Source organism: Ursus arctos, unplaced genomic scaffold, assembly GCF_023065955.2.
Source record: "Ursus arctos isolate Adak ecotype North America unplaced genomic scaffold, UrsArc2.0 scaffold_31, whole genome shotgun sequence".
NCBI lineage: Eukaryota > Metazoa > Chordata > Mammalia > Carnivora > Ursidae > Ursus > Ursus arctos.
In genome coordinates, this window is record NW_026622997.1 from 20,591,978 (window position 1) to 20,607,965 (window position 15,988).

At 45.5% G+C, this 15,988-nt stretch overlaps 1 protein-coding gene across 2 annotated transcripts; it reads left to right on the plus strand.

Moving 5' to 3' along the window:
- Positions 1-3,394: 3,394 nt before the first annotated feature.
- Positions 3,395-15,772, plus strand: RBM24 (RNA binding motif protein 24). Of its 2 annotated transcripts, XM_044388763.3 has the most exons (5): positions 3,395-3,875; positions 5,056-5,179; positions 5,355-5,444; positions 6,668-6,722; positions 13,566-15,772. In XM_044388763.3, the coding sequence occupies exons 1-5, from the start codon at positions 3,708-3,710 to the stop codon at positions 13,927-13,929; spliced, it is 801 nt and encodes a 266-aa protein (XP_044244698.1). In that variant the 5' UTR covers positions 3,395-3,707; the 3' UTR covers positions 13,930-15,772. The 2 variants fall into 2 exon arrangements, with proteins under 2 accessions (XP_044244698.1, XP_026367325.1); XM_026511540.4 differs by lacking the exon at positions 5,355-5,444 and having other exon boundaries at positions 3,396-3,875.
- The last annotated feature ends 216 nt before the right edge of the window (positions 15,773-15,988 follow it).

A 15,988-nucleotide genomic window follows, 5' to 3' on the forward strand; every position in this document is an offset into this window, starting at 1 on the left:
AGGTGACTTACTATCCAAAGCAATGCTCTCTCTGGAGCAGGCACCTCTATGAGCCGGAGGAGTGCTTCTCTACCTTTGTGAAATATTACTCTCTTTTCTCAAAATTCTTCATAAGCCTTGGCCCTGGAGTTGAGGTCCATGATTAATTTAAGGGGACGGGGGGAGAAAATAGATAAAAAGAATATAAAACTTGTCCATTTGGTTCTGCCCCTTAATAGCCAAATAAAGAGTTTGAACAGAGTGGACAATAATTTACTGTAAGTAATAAAATAATATCGATCTTGCCATGGAGTAGGAACCAAGGATTCGGGGCCATCCATATGTACTAATTTGGATATGACAAGCTTGGAACCTATTTATAACTTTTAAAGTATTTTATGGTTCTTTCTTTCCAAAGAAGTACACATCATATTGCACAAGGTCTGTGAATATACAAGTGTTCTTCCCTGCCAAAAGCAGCTGAGAAAGCAAAAGGATTACTCAAGTATTGTTTTTCAAACTTGACTTTGTAATGGGTAGTTATACAGAAATATTTGGTACTTAATAACCTTGAGAGTTTAAATTCAGGAAGGTTTTACGGCCCCAAGCCTACATGGTCTGATGGCTCAGGTTCACAAATCCACCCAGAACCGTTCCTGCCTTTGTAACTGAACCCACCTTTGTGCCCATGGAAGACAAAACCCAGTATCAAAAATGCCTCGCCCTAGCACGGTGCCCGCCTGTGGGGGGCGCTCTGCGGTTTGTCAGGCTGAACTGGGTATGAGTTACGGCTTCTATTTAAATAGGCATGGAAAATAAGGAATCTCTATTCCTCTTAACCTTTGTTCTCCGTCAATCACATAACACCAGATGATTAGTAATGTTTTAATTATCTGTGGAATTCAAAATCGGGAATATTCAGGCATCCTTTCATACGGAATGAATCACGTTTCAAACCAAGCTATCAAATATTTACCACTCGATGGAAAGAATAAAAGCACCCCAGTCAGGGGCTGCATGGGGTGCAGGGAGGGTAGCTGCATTATTTTCTCTGGGACGATGGCCGGGAAGCGTCTTGTTTCCAGAAGCCGAGTTCTATGACACAGCTATCCCAACCTGGGATCAGAATTTCCTTGTAGATCTCACCACTTTACTTAGTGAACGTCCAAGCTGCTGGCTACATTCCCAGACACCCTCCGTCCCTGATATTATCACAGTCCCCTCCGGGGTGGGCTCCTCATCCAGGTAGGAAGAGAGGTGAGATGGCCAAAGTCACTCTTCTCCTTCAGGTTTCTCTGTAATAGCTTCCCCCTCACTAAAGAGGTTTTGCCCGGAGCCTCATCTGAGTATAGTAATTCTTCAGTGACCCAGCAAGATGGATGTTGAATATTAAAAAACATGCCTCCTTTGTTTCATAGGCTGCTTTGTTTTTCTAAGTTTTAAAAATTACCTTTCATCATACCAGTACACAGAGTCCCTTTTAAACTTGTACTTTGCTTAAGCAATGAGGAGAGAGTGCTATTTACAATTTCCCTTTCTGGCTCTTATATGCCTATAAAGTACCTTGTTTTGCTTCAGTTGGATTTTTAAAACCTTTTCCAAAAACCTTTAGATTTCTTATTTCTCCAGATTCCCCACTGGGGCTCAAACTTAAACTCATGACCTCGAAAGGCCAACTTCACGCAGAAGGCAACAAGGTGAAAGGCTCGAGGATATTTGCATTCCCCTTTGCTTCGGCAAATGCAATGTGTCTCATCCTCCCGGGCTGCCTGCAAAGGTGCCCTGGAAAGAGAAACACAAGTGTGTGCTTCTCTAATAGGTTAACATACTGACCTGCTTTAAAGGGAATAAATGGTGCAGCCCAGGGGCAATTAATGTATGGACTTCAGTAGACATTACTGATGGAAATGACTTAAAACCAAATCATGCTCCAACAGGAGTGGGTGGAACATTCTACTCACTTTAAATATCTTCATCCAAACCTCAAATATGACAAGGATTTTATGCTTAATTGAATGTACTCTTGATAAAAAGAAGTTGCAAAAAGCTGATATTAAAAAATAAATATATACGGGTTGCACTAAAGTCTGTATTTTCTACAAGTGTTTTAAAGATCTGTTGGTAGAAACCGGTGGTTATGTAACAAGTCGATTTCAAAAATTACACCTTTTACAATTACAGTACATTCTGGTAAAACAGTTGAGGTCAAGTCACTAAACATTCTTGCAATTCAAACGGAAGGAAACTGATTAATTCTTTGCTCGGGTTAAAAAAAAAAGAGAGAGGATTTATGATGAGAAATCTGTACCAATCTCCCCGAATAGTTAAGGAGGAGTAAGTAGAGAGGAAACACAAATTTGATAACTGTAGGGGCTAAAGTACTAATTTATGGTCCTCTGAAATAGAAGGTGATGTCTACTGTTACTTAGCTTGGCTGGGGCCGTGACCAATTAAAGCTGATGGTTTTCCCCAGCACACCCAAACACTAGACCTGGGTTTTTGTTTGTTTGTTTGTTTGTTTTTCCTTCTGGCTCTGCCTCGCTGGTTCTCCCCAGCACTGGCTCTTGGGGGTCAAGGTAGGTTGGGGACCCTCCTTCTCCCTCTCCAGACCCCAGACTATCAGACTCGGGTGCCGCTGGCCGAGCTCGCCGGCCCTCCGCACCCGGGAGGGAACTGGCTTTTCTACGAACCGCCCCTGGCCTCCCGGCCCCCAGCTCGTCAGTCCAGGTCGCCGGCCCTGTCACCGTGGCCGAGCGCAAAGAGCTCGCGTCGTCGTTTTGGAAAGCGACGCTGCTCCCTCCTCGGACGCAGTCTGTGCGCCCCGGGTCCCGGCAAGGACCGCGCCGAGTCCCTAGGACTTTGACGGGTTAGAGCAGGCGACGCCGGGAGCAAGGCCGCCTCGGGCCATCCCCAGCCCTACCCCAACGCCGGCTCCAGCGCCCGAGCCCCGCGGCCCAGCGCCGCGCCGGGAGAGAAGCAGCTGTTCCCAACAGCTGGGGGGCGGCGGCGCCGGGCACCCCAGGTGCGGCCGCGGCCAATCGCAGGCGTCCGGCCCGCCCCCTCCCCAGCCGGGCGCCGACCCCCGGCCCGCGGGGGAAGGGAGCAGAGAGGTGGAGAGCCGTCCTCGCCACTTGTCTTCCAGCTTCCGCGGCGGGAGGGACAGAACCGGAGCCCAAGCGGCGCGGAGTCTCCCACCCCCGACCCCGCCGCCGCGCCCCCCGCCCGCCCACCTCCGCGCCCGGACGCGCTCACCGCCGACCCTACCCACGCCCCACCCAAGACACCTACCTAATTTCCAAGAAAGAAAAAAAATCTACCTCTAAACGCGCCCGCTTCTTCGCTCGAGGACCACCCTCTCTTTTCATTTTTGGCCTCCCAGCCGGGTGAGTGGAAACCGCTTGCACATTCTATAGAACAGGATCCTAACCCAGACGATCCGGAGAATTTGTACCGTGACCGGCAGGGGGGGCGGGAGGAGAGAGCGAAGTCAAGTCTCCGGGGCTGCTGGCGACTTCGGAAGCCGCGCGCCCCGCGCCCTCGGCCGCCCCCGGCCGCTCGCCCCCGCCGCGCCGCCGCCCTCGCCCCCGCCCCCGGGCTCGCCCTTGGCCCCCAGCGGCCCCGAAAGGGTGCGGGAGACGCGGAGCCGGAGGAGGAGGCGCAGCCGCTGCCCAAGCCGCAGCCGCAGCCGCAGCCGCAGCCGGAGCCCGAGCCGCGGGGCGGGCGCGAAGATGCACACGACCCAGAAGGACACGACGTACACCAAGATCTTCGTCGGGGGGCTGCCCTACCACACCACCGACGCCAGCCTGCGCAAGTACTTCGAGGTCTTCGGCGAGATCGAGGAGGCGGTGGTCATCACCGACAGGCAGACGGGCAAGTCCCGGGGCTACGGATTTGTAAGTCGTGCGCCTGGGGGCTGGGGTGGGGTTGGGGAGGCAGAGGTGGGGGCGACAAAGGGCCCGGAGGGGAAACCGAGGACCGCGGGGGCGGGAAGGCTTGGGGCGGCGCAGGGCCTCGGGGGTTGGGGTTTGCAGTGGGGGGCTCGGGGTGACAACGTGAGGAGCCCCGCGGACGCGGGCGGCGCTGCCCCTTTGCTCCCGGCTGAACTGAAAGTTTGCGCGCGGCGGAGCTGGGGGAGGGAGGGCCGGCTGCTGCCTCGCGGGGTTTCGAGGGGACCCAGCGCCTTGCGGTGTCGGGGGGGGGGGGGGACAGGCGGAGCGGGGGTGGAAGGAGAGAAGTAACCACTGCTGGATTTGCGGGTGCGCAGGGTTGGGAGGGAGGGGCCGCAGCCCCTCGGAATCGCACTCCCGGGTTGGAGGCCGGTCGTTAAGCGCGCTGTTGCTTTGTAAAAATGCGCGTGTCTTGAGGCGTTCTGGCTGGGGCGGGGAGGGGACACCCCAGGAGGTCTAGGGCTCTACTCCTTATGCCACCTCCCCACACACACACTTTTATTTAAAATTGCAAAGATGGATTCTTTAAAAAGATGACCCTCTGGCTCTATGCTGAACTGAAAGAGAGCATATTAAGCCTCCTGGGGATTTAAGCGTGCAAATTCAGCTGCCGGAGAGCCGGGAGCTCCAGAGTAGGACAATAGCTATTGTCGTTAGGGAGTGCTTGCTGGTGGTGGGGAGCACCGGGCGGATGTGAGGCTGGACTTTCTTTAAAGCAAACAGTGCCTCTTAGGCTGGGTAGGGACGGGGGGGGGGGGGGGGGGAAGGTCGGGGGAGGGAGGATCTAGAGTTCCAAGACGGAATTCAGGCTTCCGACTCCCTGCTAGGCCCAACTAGTGCCCTGAAGACTTTGGGGGTGTGGGGAGGGGGTTGTTTCTTTCTTCCTCTCTGTTTTTTCTTTTCTTTTTTTGACGGGGGATCAAGGAGTTAAGTTCCAGCAAAAGAAAAAGGAGAAAGGAAGAAAGAGAGAGAGAGAAAGAAAGAAAGAAAGAAAAGAAAGAAAGAAAAAGTTTCAGAACCCACTTAGTTTTCTCATGAATGACTTCTCCAGTGTAATTCTCAGTTTCCTTCAAGGGCCAATTTAGAGCTTTGTATGTATGTGTGTGTGTGTGTGTGTGTTGCTAAGGTCACCATGGCTGACCGAGCTGCTGCCGAGAGAGCCTGCAAGGATCCGAACCCCATCATTGATGGCAGGAAGGCCAATGTGAATCTGGCATACTTGGGAGCAAAACCAAGGATCATGCAACCAGGTGAGAAATGTTTCTCCTACCTGCCCCACTCCCCATCTTCAGACCCCCACCCCACCCCCAGTATCTGAATAGAATGAATCCCTTATCAGAAGACATTGTAGATGTTTAGTAAAGTTGAACCATGGCTGGTTATTCTACCAAGACATTAAATGAGCGTTGTCACCGGCTCTTGCAGGACTTGAAATGTACCTATGTGCAAAAGTAGATGTTGGGGGTCTGGACAATTTGTACCCACCCAGACTTAGGCTTGACTCATCTGTTTCAGGTATGACATACAGTCAGTCTACTCTTTTATTTTCCAGTTTTTAGCCACCTGTAGATCATTCACATGTTGATTATGTGGCCCAAAGGTGTCAGCTCCCGCTGGTTGTACTTCCCTACATACTGTGGTCTCTCCTTCTACCACCAGTGGCCCTGTGCTCAGAGCGGGCAATCCAACTTGAACCCTGACCCAAGAGAAGCCTAGGGGGAGGGGCGGTGTCTGGATGGTAAGGCTTTAATGTAAAATCACAGACTATTAGTCCTTAAAGAAAATGGGGAGATTTCAGGTACACCTGGGCCGTCAGATAAAGAAACTGACACTTAGAGGTGGGAAATGCTTTACTCCAAAGTCATGCAGCTAGTAGTCGTCAAAAGGGAAGCAGGCTTTTGTCTGTATGAAAATTTGACCTTTTGGATTATTTACAACACTGCCCCTGGCATTAGCACAAATAATTAAGAGTTGACTGTTGAGCAAATGGCAATCTTTCACTTGGGTAAGCAACTTTGTTTTGTTAAGTCATTGTACTCTTCACTCAAGTGTTTCCATCCGAAATTTGGAAAGAGGTTGACAGACACTTCCATCCAAGTGGATTTACTGGGAAACTAGATTGTCAAGAGAGTGAGTGCATGTGCCCGTATCTGTGAACATTAAAAAAACTTGTGTTTTTGTGTGTGCTATCCAGAAAAGGAGACTTTGTTTTGTGAATTTTTAATACCATAATCTGTAAAACCCATAATCTTCCAAAGCATTGTCCGGCATGTTCCAAATTACACAGACTTTTTATAGATCGTGATTCAGAATTGCGGAAACATTTGTGACATGTAACTTCATTATCAAGTCCTGTTGTTCCTGGTTTCTTTCCACAAGAACTTTTCCCTGGTCTAATTTTCTAAGGTCTTCTTGTATGACTGTCAACTAAACTTTGCAGATAATTTTTAGTTTCCACCTGTAGCCTATTAAAATTTTCACTTGGGTCAATGATAACATTAGTAAAAAGAACTTTGAAACATATCTATATTTATGATATAGATTTATAATGATAACATTAGTAAAAAGAACTTTTAAATATATATATTTATAATATATATAATATTTGTAATTTTTTCTGCAAAGCCTCAAAAGAATGGTGATCTTCTCTAAGTGAAAGTTGTGATTGCAGTTTATATGCAGGAGTAATATATACCTAACCATGCACAAATAGAGAATGTGGTGTGTTTTATTGTTAGGTTTTGCCTTCGGTGTTCAACAACTTCATCCAGCCCTTATACAAAGACCTTTTGGGTAAGTCAATTCATCAGGCCCTCCTAAGTTGTGATAGATTTCATCTCTTAACCTGCCTCTTTGTTATATACAGACAAGACCATTATGTCACAGAATGTTCCTTGTGATACATATTTATATATGTGCGTACCTTTTTGATGCTGATAATATAAATATTTTTAGATGAGTCAAGTTACTGACCAAGTTTGCAGCCTCCAAACCAGACAAATTTTGAGCTTATGATTAACAAAACAAAACAAAACAAAACTACCAGGTATGACTTGTGTACGAGACGATTGTGTCCCAGCACCATGATTACTGTTCAACTTGACTCAATGTTATTTATCTCTTTCTAACCTGACAGGGCTCGTATACAGTTAAGCTAACTGATCAGAAGGATACGATGATAAGAGGTGGAATAGTTCTGTTTGGAATTAAACTCTGTAACCAGTAGACTCAGACACACAAGCTCAGATGGTGATTAACGATGCATGGATGTTGGTGTTGGTGTTTTATTTTTCACAATAGTCAATAGACCTCCGTGTGCTTTATTTTATTTATTACAGTAATGAAGTGGTGTTGATAGCTAAACTGTGTGCTTTTTACTTAATTGAAAAGAGCTGTAGTGAAAGTGTTTTCTTTTCCTCGGGGAAGGGGCTCTTTGTGTTTTTTGGTTTTGGTGGTGGTGTTGAGGAGTGTTGACTTTTGACTTTGCCATGGGAAGCAAAGGGCCTTTTTTTTTCTTGCTTTTAAGCTGTAGCCTGTGACTTCCACTTAACCATATTTTTGTAGTGAGTGCTAAATTGTGTGATTTCCCTCTGTGAGAATACAGATTCATTGCTTGCATGTCCTAAGTTTCTGTTTTACTGGGGAGTTTTCTGGGAATGGGGTTCTTTCTTTTGCAATGTGTATCCACTTTTAGGCCTTCTAATTTAAAAGTCCAACAAACACTCATCAGATTTCACTGACACTGGCCAGTTTTTTGAGTTGAGTGGCACTAACTTTCACCTTTCAGACCTAACTCAGGTGAATGGGCTACTCATCTTTGTGCTCCCGCTGGCTCTGTGATTACCAGCCTTCCTGCTCTGAGTGCCCTTCTTTCGCTTCTATTCAGACACCATACGTGGGCGATCCCTATCACCTAAATTGACTTGGACCACTTAGAGTCTGTTTTGGCTATATGCTACCTGATTGACATTGCTAGAACTCTTGTGCCAGAGAATTCAGCTTCCTTTTTAAATATTCTAATTGTTCAAGGAGTGTTTTATCCTCAGCCATAGTTTCTTCTCTAGCTTAGCACCTAAACATCTACCTGTGTAACCTGGAAAGTCCGATGATAGATAGATAGATAGATAGATAGATAGATAGATAGATAGATAGATAATCTTGCCTATGTGTCTCCAAGGATAGACCAGAAAAAGTAATTATCATTTGACTTGGAAGGGTCAAGTTGTTTTCCATGAATACCTTCTTAGAACCTTCCCTTTAACATAGGGATTCTTCAACTTACCGCCAGCTCTTACTCTTTTAAACCGTGGAGAGTATTCTGTCCAATCTGATTAGAAAGGGCCTTCATCTCTCCATAGCTATTCATCAGTGCCCCATCCCAACCATCCTGGGAACCGACAACAGAGTGGGTTGATGGGTCCAGCTACTTCTGTGGGTCCTCTCCTCACTGGTCTAGACCATGTGTAAGGCGGGACTGGGGAGGAGAACATACATCCTAAAAAGTGGCAATGAACTTAGTCATGATCTCACATAATAATCTTGAAACAGTTATAAAACTAAATCGATCAACAGGCATTAGCATGTGTTAGTGTTTTTCTGTGCTAAGTAGGTGATACAAAATAAGGAGATTGCAAAACTAACACAAACCAATCGAGAACTATTAACTGCTAAAATACGTGGTATTTAGGACAAAAGGAATTCAGAATAGCAAGAAAACAGGTGAATTGGAGAGGTTGGACAAGGCTTCATGGGACTTGAGCTAGTCTTAGACCAGTGGGTATGTCCTGGACAGGTAAGAGGAGAAAGGAACATGCCTGAGGGCTGTAGGATGAGACGAGCATAAGCAAAGGCAGAGAAGAGAAAAGATTTAGTGCATGGAGAAACCAGACTGTCTATGGGAGGATGCTAAGAGTTAGACATAGAAATTTGGACAGGCTGTGATAGTCTGCATCAATCCTTGAGAAAGAAAGTAGCACGAGGAAAATAAGAACCACCAGAAAAAAATGTCCTATGGAAATTTTAAATCAAGCATGCTTCGATGGTAACTTTTTGTGGTTCATCCCTGCTAATATTAAGCTGTCTTTATAAAGGATGCTGATTATTACTGTTTGCGTAAATTGTTTGAACTTGAGGTTCTGATTAGAAATAGATAGCATTCCAGGTGGACCAAGTGAGCCTTCTCTTTTCTTTTTTACGGGATTCTTAACACTGCTCTAATTCCCAGAATCTGTACTAACAAATCACACCTGGTCTTCCTCAATTCTGTTGGCCACACGTTTTTATTTTAGGCCTGGAAAGAAGCTTGAGAATTTTTAATCTTACTTGACTTGTTTGAAATTCTAGTAACTGAACTGTTTTTTGTTGTTATTGTTGTTGTTGTTTTGTTTTGTTTTTTTTTTATGTGGTCCTTAAATGGCCCCCAGATTACTCTGGGCTTTTCAAGAGAAAATCTTGGCTTGAAGGAATTTCTCATGTAACACAGTGGGCAGGTTTATAGATACGTGTGCATTTGCTAAACAGTGTCTTAGAAATACTTTGCTTGTGAGAAGCATTTTCTTATTGAAACCTTAGAAAGACTATGCATCTGTGAGTAGAAAGTTCTAGGCTGGTTTAGATCAGGTTGAAATACCCTTAAACATTTATTCAGTATACCTTTAAGTGCTCAGGGGTTTTTTGGGTTTTTTTAAAGATTTTATTTATTTGTTTGTTTGTTTATTTGAGACAAAGAGAGAGAGCCAGTGAGCGAGCGGTGGGGAGGGGCAGAGGGAGAGGAAGAAGCAGACTCCCTGCTGAGTGAGGAGCCCGATGCGGGGCTCTATCCCAGGACCTGGAGATCATGACCTGAGCCGAAGGCAGACGCCTAACTGACTGAGCCACCCAGGCGCCCCTTAAGTGCTCAGTTTTATGCTAGTTGTGTTAACACTGTGCTAGATACCATACCGTCCACTAAGGAGGGCGGGGGGGGGGCAGTAACATTAAGTGAGCATCTCCTACATGCCCGATGCTAGTAAGAAATTTACATAAATCATGTAATTCTCACAGTACTTATTGGACTCAGGCTATCCATGTCAGCCTGTGAATGTCCTTTCCATGGTGAAAAAACAGATACAGAGAGGTTAATTAACTTGCCACAGGGCTAGTAAGTGAGTCTGATTCTAGGTTCAGAGTCATGATTTCCCTGACCTCAAAAGCCATGTTCATTCCTCTGTGTCAGGTGATAGCCAGAAAGACACAATTCCATTCTCCCTTGTAATTTAGTAAGAAAACTGAGATGCCCCCAGAAGGGTTGTGGCTTCAGACAGGGAGGAGAGACATCAGGTTTGTGGGACCCAAGACATCTTCATGAAAGAGGTAGAAGCTGACCTAGATTTTAAAGGATGGCGGAGGATAAGGTACTCTTGTATCAGGTGCCTACTTTAGTCATCATTGTAGGCTCTGTGCGTAGATAATGTTATTTAACGCACAGCAATTCAGGGTTGGAAATATTGGATTCATGTCACGTATGAGAAATGTGAGAACAGAACGTGAAGCAAACTCCTGAAGGCTCTATGCATAGCGAGTGCTAGAGCTAGGGTGGATAGGATTGGGATTTCAACAAGTAGAGATGGAATGAGGATTGGCTTCCCTGGCAAAGGGATGGCATGAGCAAAGGTGAGGATCTAGAAATGTGTGGCTTGTCCAGGGAGCACTGAGGAGTCCAGTTGACCTGGGTTCGAGGAAAGGTGGAAAGAAATACCGGAAGGAATGTTTTGGAGCCAGAAGCATAAAAGGCCTCGCATGCCAAAGGGGCTACAGGTTACTAGAACAAGCGACTAAAATGAAGACTTTGCCAGCTGTCTGGTGATAGACTGGAAGAGGAAACCAGTTAGGGTGTCAAAAGTCACAAAGAGATAGAGGGACCTGAAAAAGAAAAGGAAAATGTGGTCAGTGCTCTTTGACAATTGCCCAAGGTATCTGCCTTGTTCCTGTGCTTTTGTGACCGCTAGGTACACCCCCTATGTGATTGAGGGAAGGGACACTGGTAGGTATCTCGTGGCAGGGGACAGATTCCCAGATGGCCTTCACGGGCTCTTTAAACTAGTAAAAGACCTCCTGTTGCAGGAATGGCTTTAGAAGCGCCACCGCAGCGTTTGGTCCTTTCCTGCCTTCCTTCCTGAGCTAAGGTATTTTAGGCTGTCCATGGTCTGCTGGGCTCTCCTTTCCCTGAGCCTCTAACACTGCTCAGGTTTCATGTGCCTTCCAAACATATTCCTAACCCTTGCCAGACTTCATGTAGGGTTCTCTGATATGCCAGGGAACTCTACACTGTCATTGGTTGGCATTATCAAATGAAAACTATTAATGTAAAATCAGTGCAGAGACAAGAGTCCCGTAAGCAGCCCTGCCTATCTTCTAGTGCATTCTCTACACACACACACACACACACACACTCAGCCTGCCTTTTTGTAGGCTAAACTTATTTTCAGTTACCAACCTTCATGCAAAGATACAAACCTGGTAACCATCCTCTTGTCCTTAGAGCTTTGGGAGGACAGGGGTTAATGTTTCCATATCAGTGAGATTCATACTGGCTGGACTTCGCTGCTGATAGATGTTTTACTTTGGCCTTATAAAGACATTTTACCCGCTGGAAACCCTTGTCGCATGACAGGATCAAAAATAGCCCGGCTGCAGCCCCTGCTGTCCATCACCACATGTAAACGGGCTTGAGTGGAGGCTCTCTTGCCTTGTCTGCACATTGTGGACGCGGCGGCCTCCAGGGACCGGGTTTCGTAAAGCCACACCTGTCGCTGTGAGTGAGTCAGTCACCTGACCTAGAGAGAAGTTTGGAGTATGTGCATGACCACGCGTCTGGTTTCTGACAAGCAATTAAGAACATAGCTCTGTGTCCTCAGAAACACTTGATGACGTCTTTTCTCCTGGCACTGGGAAAGATCTACAAGTCTAGTAAAATCGAGTGTATTTTTATCATTGGGGTCAAAGTTCACTACCCTCTGTGATAAATTCATCTTTTCCATGGGTGCTCATTAATAAGGACTTTCAGTAAAACTCTGAAAAGGCAAAGCAAGGATCTGTGTTTTCGGAAATCTAAATGTGAAGTTTTTGGTCTTGAGTTCTTTAAAATTCTTTAAAATAAGGATCGTTACTTGTTGCTTGTACTTCCTTTTAAGTTGGCTTTGCCAACAACCAGATGGCATTATAGTGTCATATTTTTAGAAATATAGGGGGTTCTGATGGAGATTGCTGTAAGGAAAGATGAAAATATATCAGATATTCATGGTAGCATTTGAAAGGGGCAGTCATGAATCGCAAGAGTGAGAACTGAAGTGCATGGGTTTTTTTTTTTTAAAACACCTCTTGTGATTTTTTTTTTTAACAAAATTAACTTTTAAGTAAGGTCATTGGCATATGTCTTGTATGTGATCCCTGAATGTATAATTTTTAAAGGTACTTGATTTTGTTTCTTGAACTTTTACATAATACAATTGATATGTATCAAATATCTATGAGTAGGGCCGACTTAAACATGCTAATAATCTATTTGTTGATTTGGAGGATAAAACAAGAGTATTTGCGCCAAAAAAAAAAATGTTTCCTTACTCATTTTGTTATGTAAACCTTTTAAGTTTATATGAATTTTAGAAATATTCCTATTCCTACCTTTTCCCTCAACCTCATCATTTCCCCAAAACCCCTTCTGTCTGTCTTGCATAGAGATAAACAAGCTGGCTGACCTTCAGGTGCCTGATAGTCAAACAGGTTTGGTTGACCCTTGTGTCCTTATGAATTTTATGGAGAAAGAAAGAAAGAAAGGCAAAAAGCGTGCTGCACATCTCTTTGGGAATCACTGCCATGAATGTTAATAGCATTTCTGTAGCTTCCCACAACAGCCTCTTGTGAGAGAGTGTGCGTGTGCACTACAGTTCGTTTGAGAAGTGTGATTCTGCTGTGTTTACCACACTTGTGAACTTTTAAACTCCTTTTTTTTTATTTTGTCGCCTGCTTCTTTTATCATCATTATTTTTAATAAGGGTGACTGAGGTTGCAGAGAGATTAATGTGTGCCGAGTCTGCATAGCAATTTCAAGTAGGGTTGCCATGATAATAAAACACATGGATTTTGTGCAAATTTATTTTAGTTTTGGGAAATCGGCCAGCCCCCCCTCCCCCCCCCGAATTGACCGATCACAGATTACCTTCGGAGTCCTATTATATTCACCGCTGAGAATTTTTTCTCTTTGCTACACAGTTTTATGAACTCATTGCAAAATTTTCCAAAGTCTTAAAATCGATGAAGCGTGTATTCACTACCTCTCCTGTGCGTGGCCCTCCTGAACCTCGATTTATCGGCCAAACTTCTGCTGAATGATAAGCATTGGCTCTCTTCACCGATCCTAAATCCAACCTCCCAGCAGGGGGGAGGGGGCATGCCCCCGTTTCTGTTGCTGAATTCCTTTCGGGGCGCTCCGCGACTCCGGCTACCGCCAGAGCGCTCCGACGGTCCCCTGGCGAGGAGATATTGTGGCAACCCTATGCTCGTAATAACCACTAAATTTGAGTCTGTCTGATCTCTGAGCGAGCCGCGCTGCGGACGCGAGGCCGGCGGCGCCTGACTCGGTGTCCCGTGTCTCCGCAGGATCCCCGCCCACTACGTGTACCCGCAGGCGTTCGTGCAGCCCGGCGTGGTCATCCCGCACGTGCAGCCCACGGCCGCCGCCGCCTCCACCACCCCTTACATCGACTACACGGGCGCCGCCTACGCGCAGTACTCGGCGGCCGCCGCTGCCGCCGCCGCCGCCGCCGCCTACGACCAGTACCCGTACGCGGCCTCGCCGGCCGCCGCCGGCTACGTCACCGCGGGGGGCTACGGCTACGCCGTGCAGCAGCCAATCACCGCCGCCGCCCCCGGGACGGCCGCCGCCGCCGCCGCCGCCGCCGCCGCGGCCGCCGCCTTCGGCCAGTACCAGCCGCAGCAGCTGCAGACCGACCGCATGCAGTAGGGCGGCCACGTGACCAGAGTCGACCGTTCCCCCCTCCTCCCCCCCCCCCCCATTGCCCGATGTGTAGTAGGTAAGGCGAGTTAACATCGACTTAACAGCTTTCAGGAGAAAAAAAAAAAAAAAAGCAAAAAAAAAAGCAAAGCTATGCTATCGTGAAGCAGAATTCTTCTTCTTATTTTTTTTATACTCCGGTAGTGTCGTAGATGAGAGAGAGAGAGAGGGGAGTGGGCGCAGTTTTGGAAATCGATCCCAAAGAGAGCCTGAGTCAAGGAAAGTGGGAGTAAACAGTGGAACTTCACTTTTATAACGGGATTTTTATTTTTGCTCTTTTTATAGTATCAGGGAAGCAAACTGCCTTTTACAAGTTAGGAGATGCTATTTGAATCTAGTCGAACCAGGGAATACAGAGTGAGCAATATGTAGCTTGAATTACCTTTAAAAGCAGATTTTTTAAAATACACACACACACACACACACACACACACAATGGTGAAAGCACTGATTGTCATTTTTAGCAGCCACTATGGCCTCTAGAACTTTTTCAGGTAAGAAGATCACGTTCTTTACTCTCTCAAAAAATGGGCATCGAACAATCAACCTGGGAGCGTGGCAGTGGGTAAGATGGCGGACAGGCACCAAAGCGATTTTCTCGTCTATCCTGTGGATGAGCGGGACTGTGGGGCAAGTGATGTGGAAGTAATGGGTGCAGCAGCTGTACAAGACAATCAATAACACACACGGTTCTGGAAAGAACACATCACTTGTGCTTGTTTGATGAGCTTGTCACATTCTAATCCCTCTCCCCATCCTGTTTCAATTTTGGGAAACTTGTATCTGCTGCTGTCAGCAGTTCTGATTCTGAAATAGGATCAGGCTTTTACTACAACAGCCTTCTCTTTCTATTGATTGTGTTGACTCGTGGCTTACGATTAAAGGCAGGCAAAGTTTGCAGACTCTAAACCCTTAAGAACTGTCTTCAGGACGTTTCTTGACCCCCACCCCGCCCCACCCCCTTTTTAAAATAATTTTACACTTTTTAGTATCTATTTCAGAGTCATATTTAAAACTATTTATTCGTGAACGCGCTACACGAGACAACAAGGTGACTGAGACGACAGTTCTTCAAAGGTTAACGATAATGTGGTTTATACTGTGCCTTAATAGTAATGCTATTTAAGATATTTATTTTTAAGTTTTACTACGCTGCACTCTAAAGAAAGGAACTTTAGATGTGACACTGTAAAATTATGTATTCATCTCATGGCATAAATTATTTAGGAGGTCTAGATGTAGCATATTAAATATTAACCTATCCAACGAAAGATGTTGACTTGGATTTATTTAAATTCATATGTGCACTGTATAAGAGAATACTCTTACATTAACACATTTTAATTTATTTTAGTTTTTAGGGTTTTCTTTTTTTTTAAACGAGAGGTATTGCTAGTTTCATGCTTCCTTCTCTAAGTTTTGCTCGTGTAGATCTCATTTATTGGTCCTTCCTTAGTTCAACACTATTCTTACGTAGTTTTACAATGCTGCTTTACTTTTTTCTTCCGAAACTGCAATATTTGCAATTTTTATTCTTAAACTAAATTGAATACTATTTTACACTGTATTGGATTTTTATACTTGAACAATTTCATACAAGGGAAGACAGGTTAGCATTTTTATGGACTTTCTCCATTATCACTGGATTTACTTTAAGTATTCCCATACTAGACAGTGTTATGTAATGTAGACATGACTCTCCTGTGCAAATTATTTATTCATTGTGTATATTGCTTTATAACATTTCAGATCTTCTAATCTATTCACTTGTATTAAATATAATTTTTAAAAACTTCTGTTGCATCGATTGTTTCTAATTTTGTCATCAAGGTAGGACAGCTTCTCCTTTTAACTCGCATTAATGGCCGTGATTTACAATGTAACATTTTCGGTGAGCAGAAAGCTTCCCAGATGCCCTGTTTTAATACCTGTTAAGTAAATTTCATTAACCCACCATCTTTCTTATATTCAGCAAATGATCTAGGTCCTCCCCAACAGTGAACCCTAA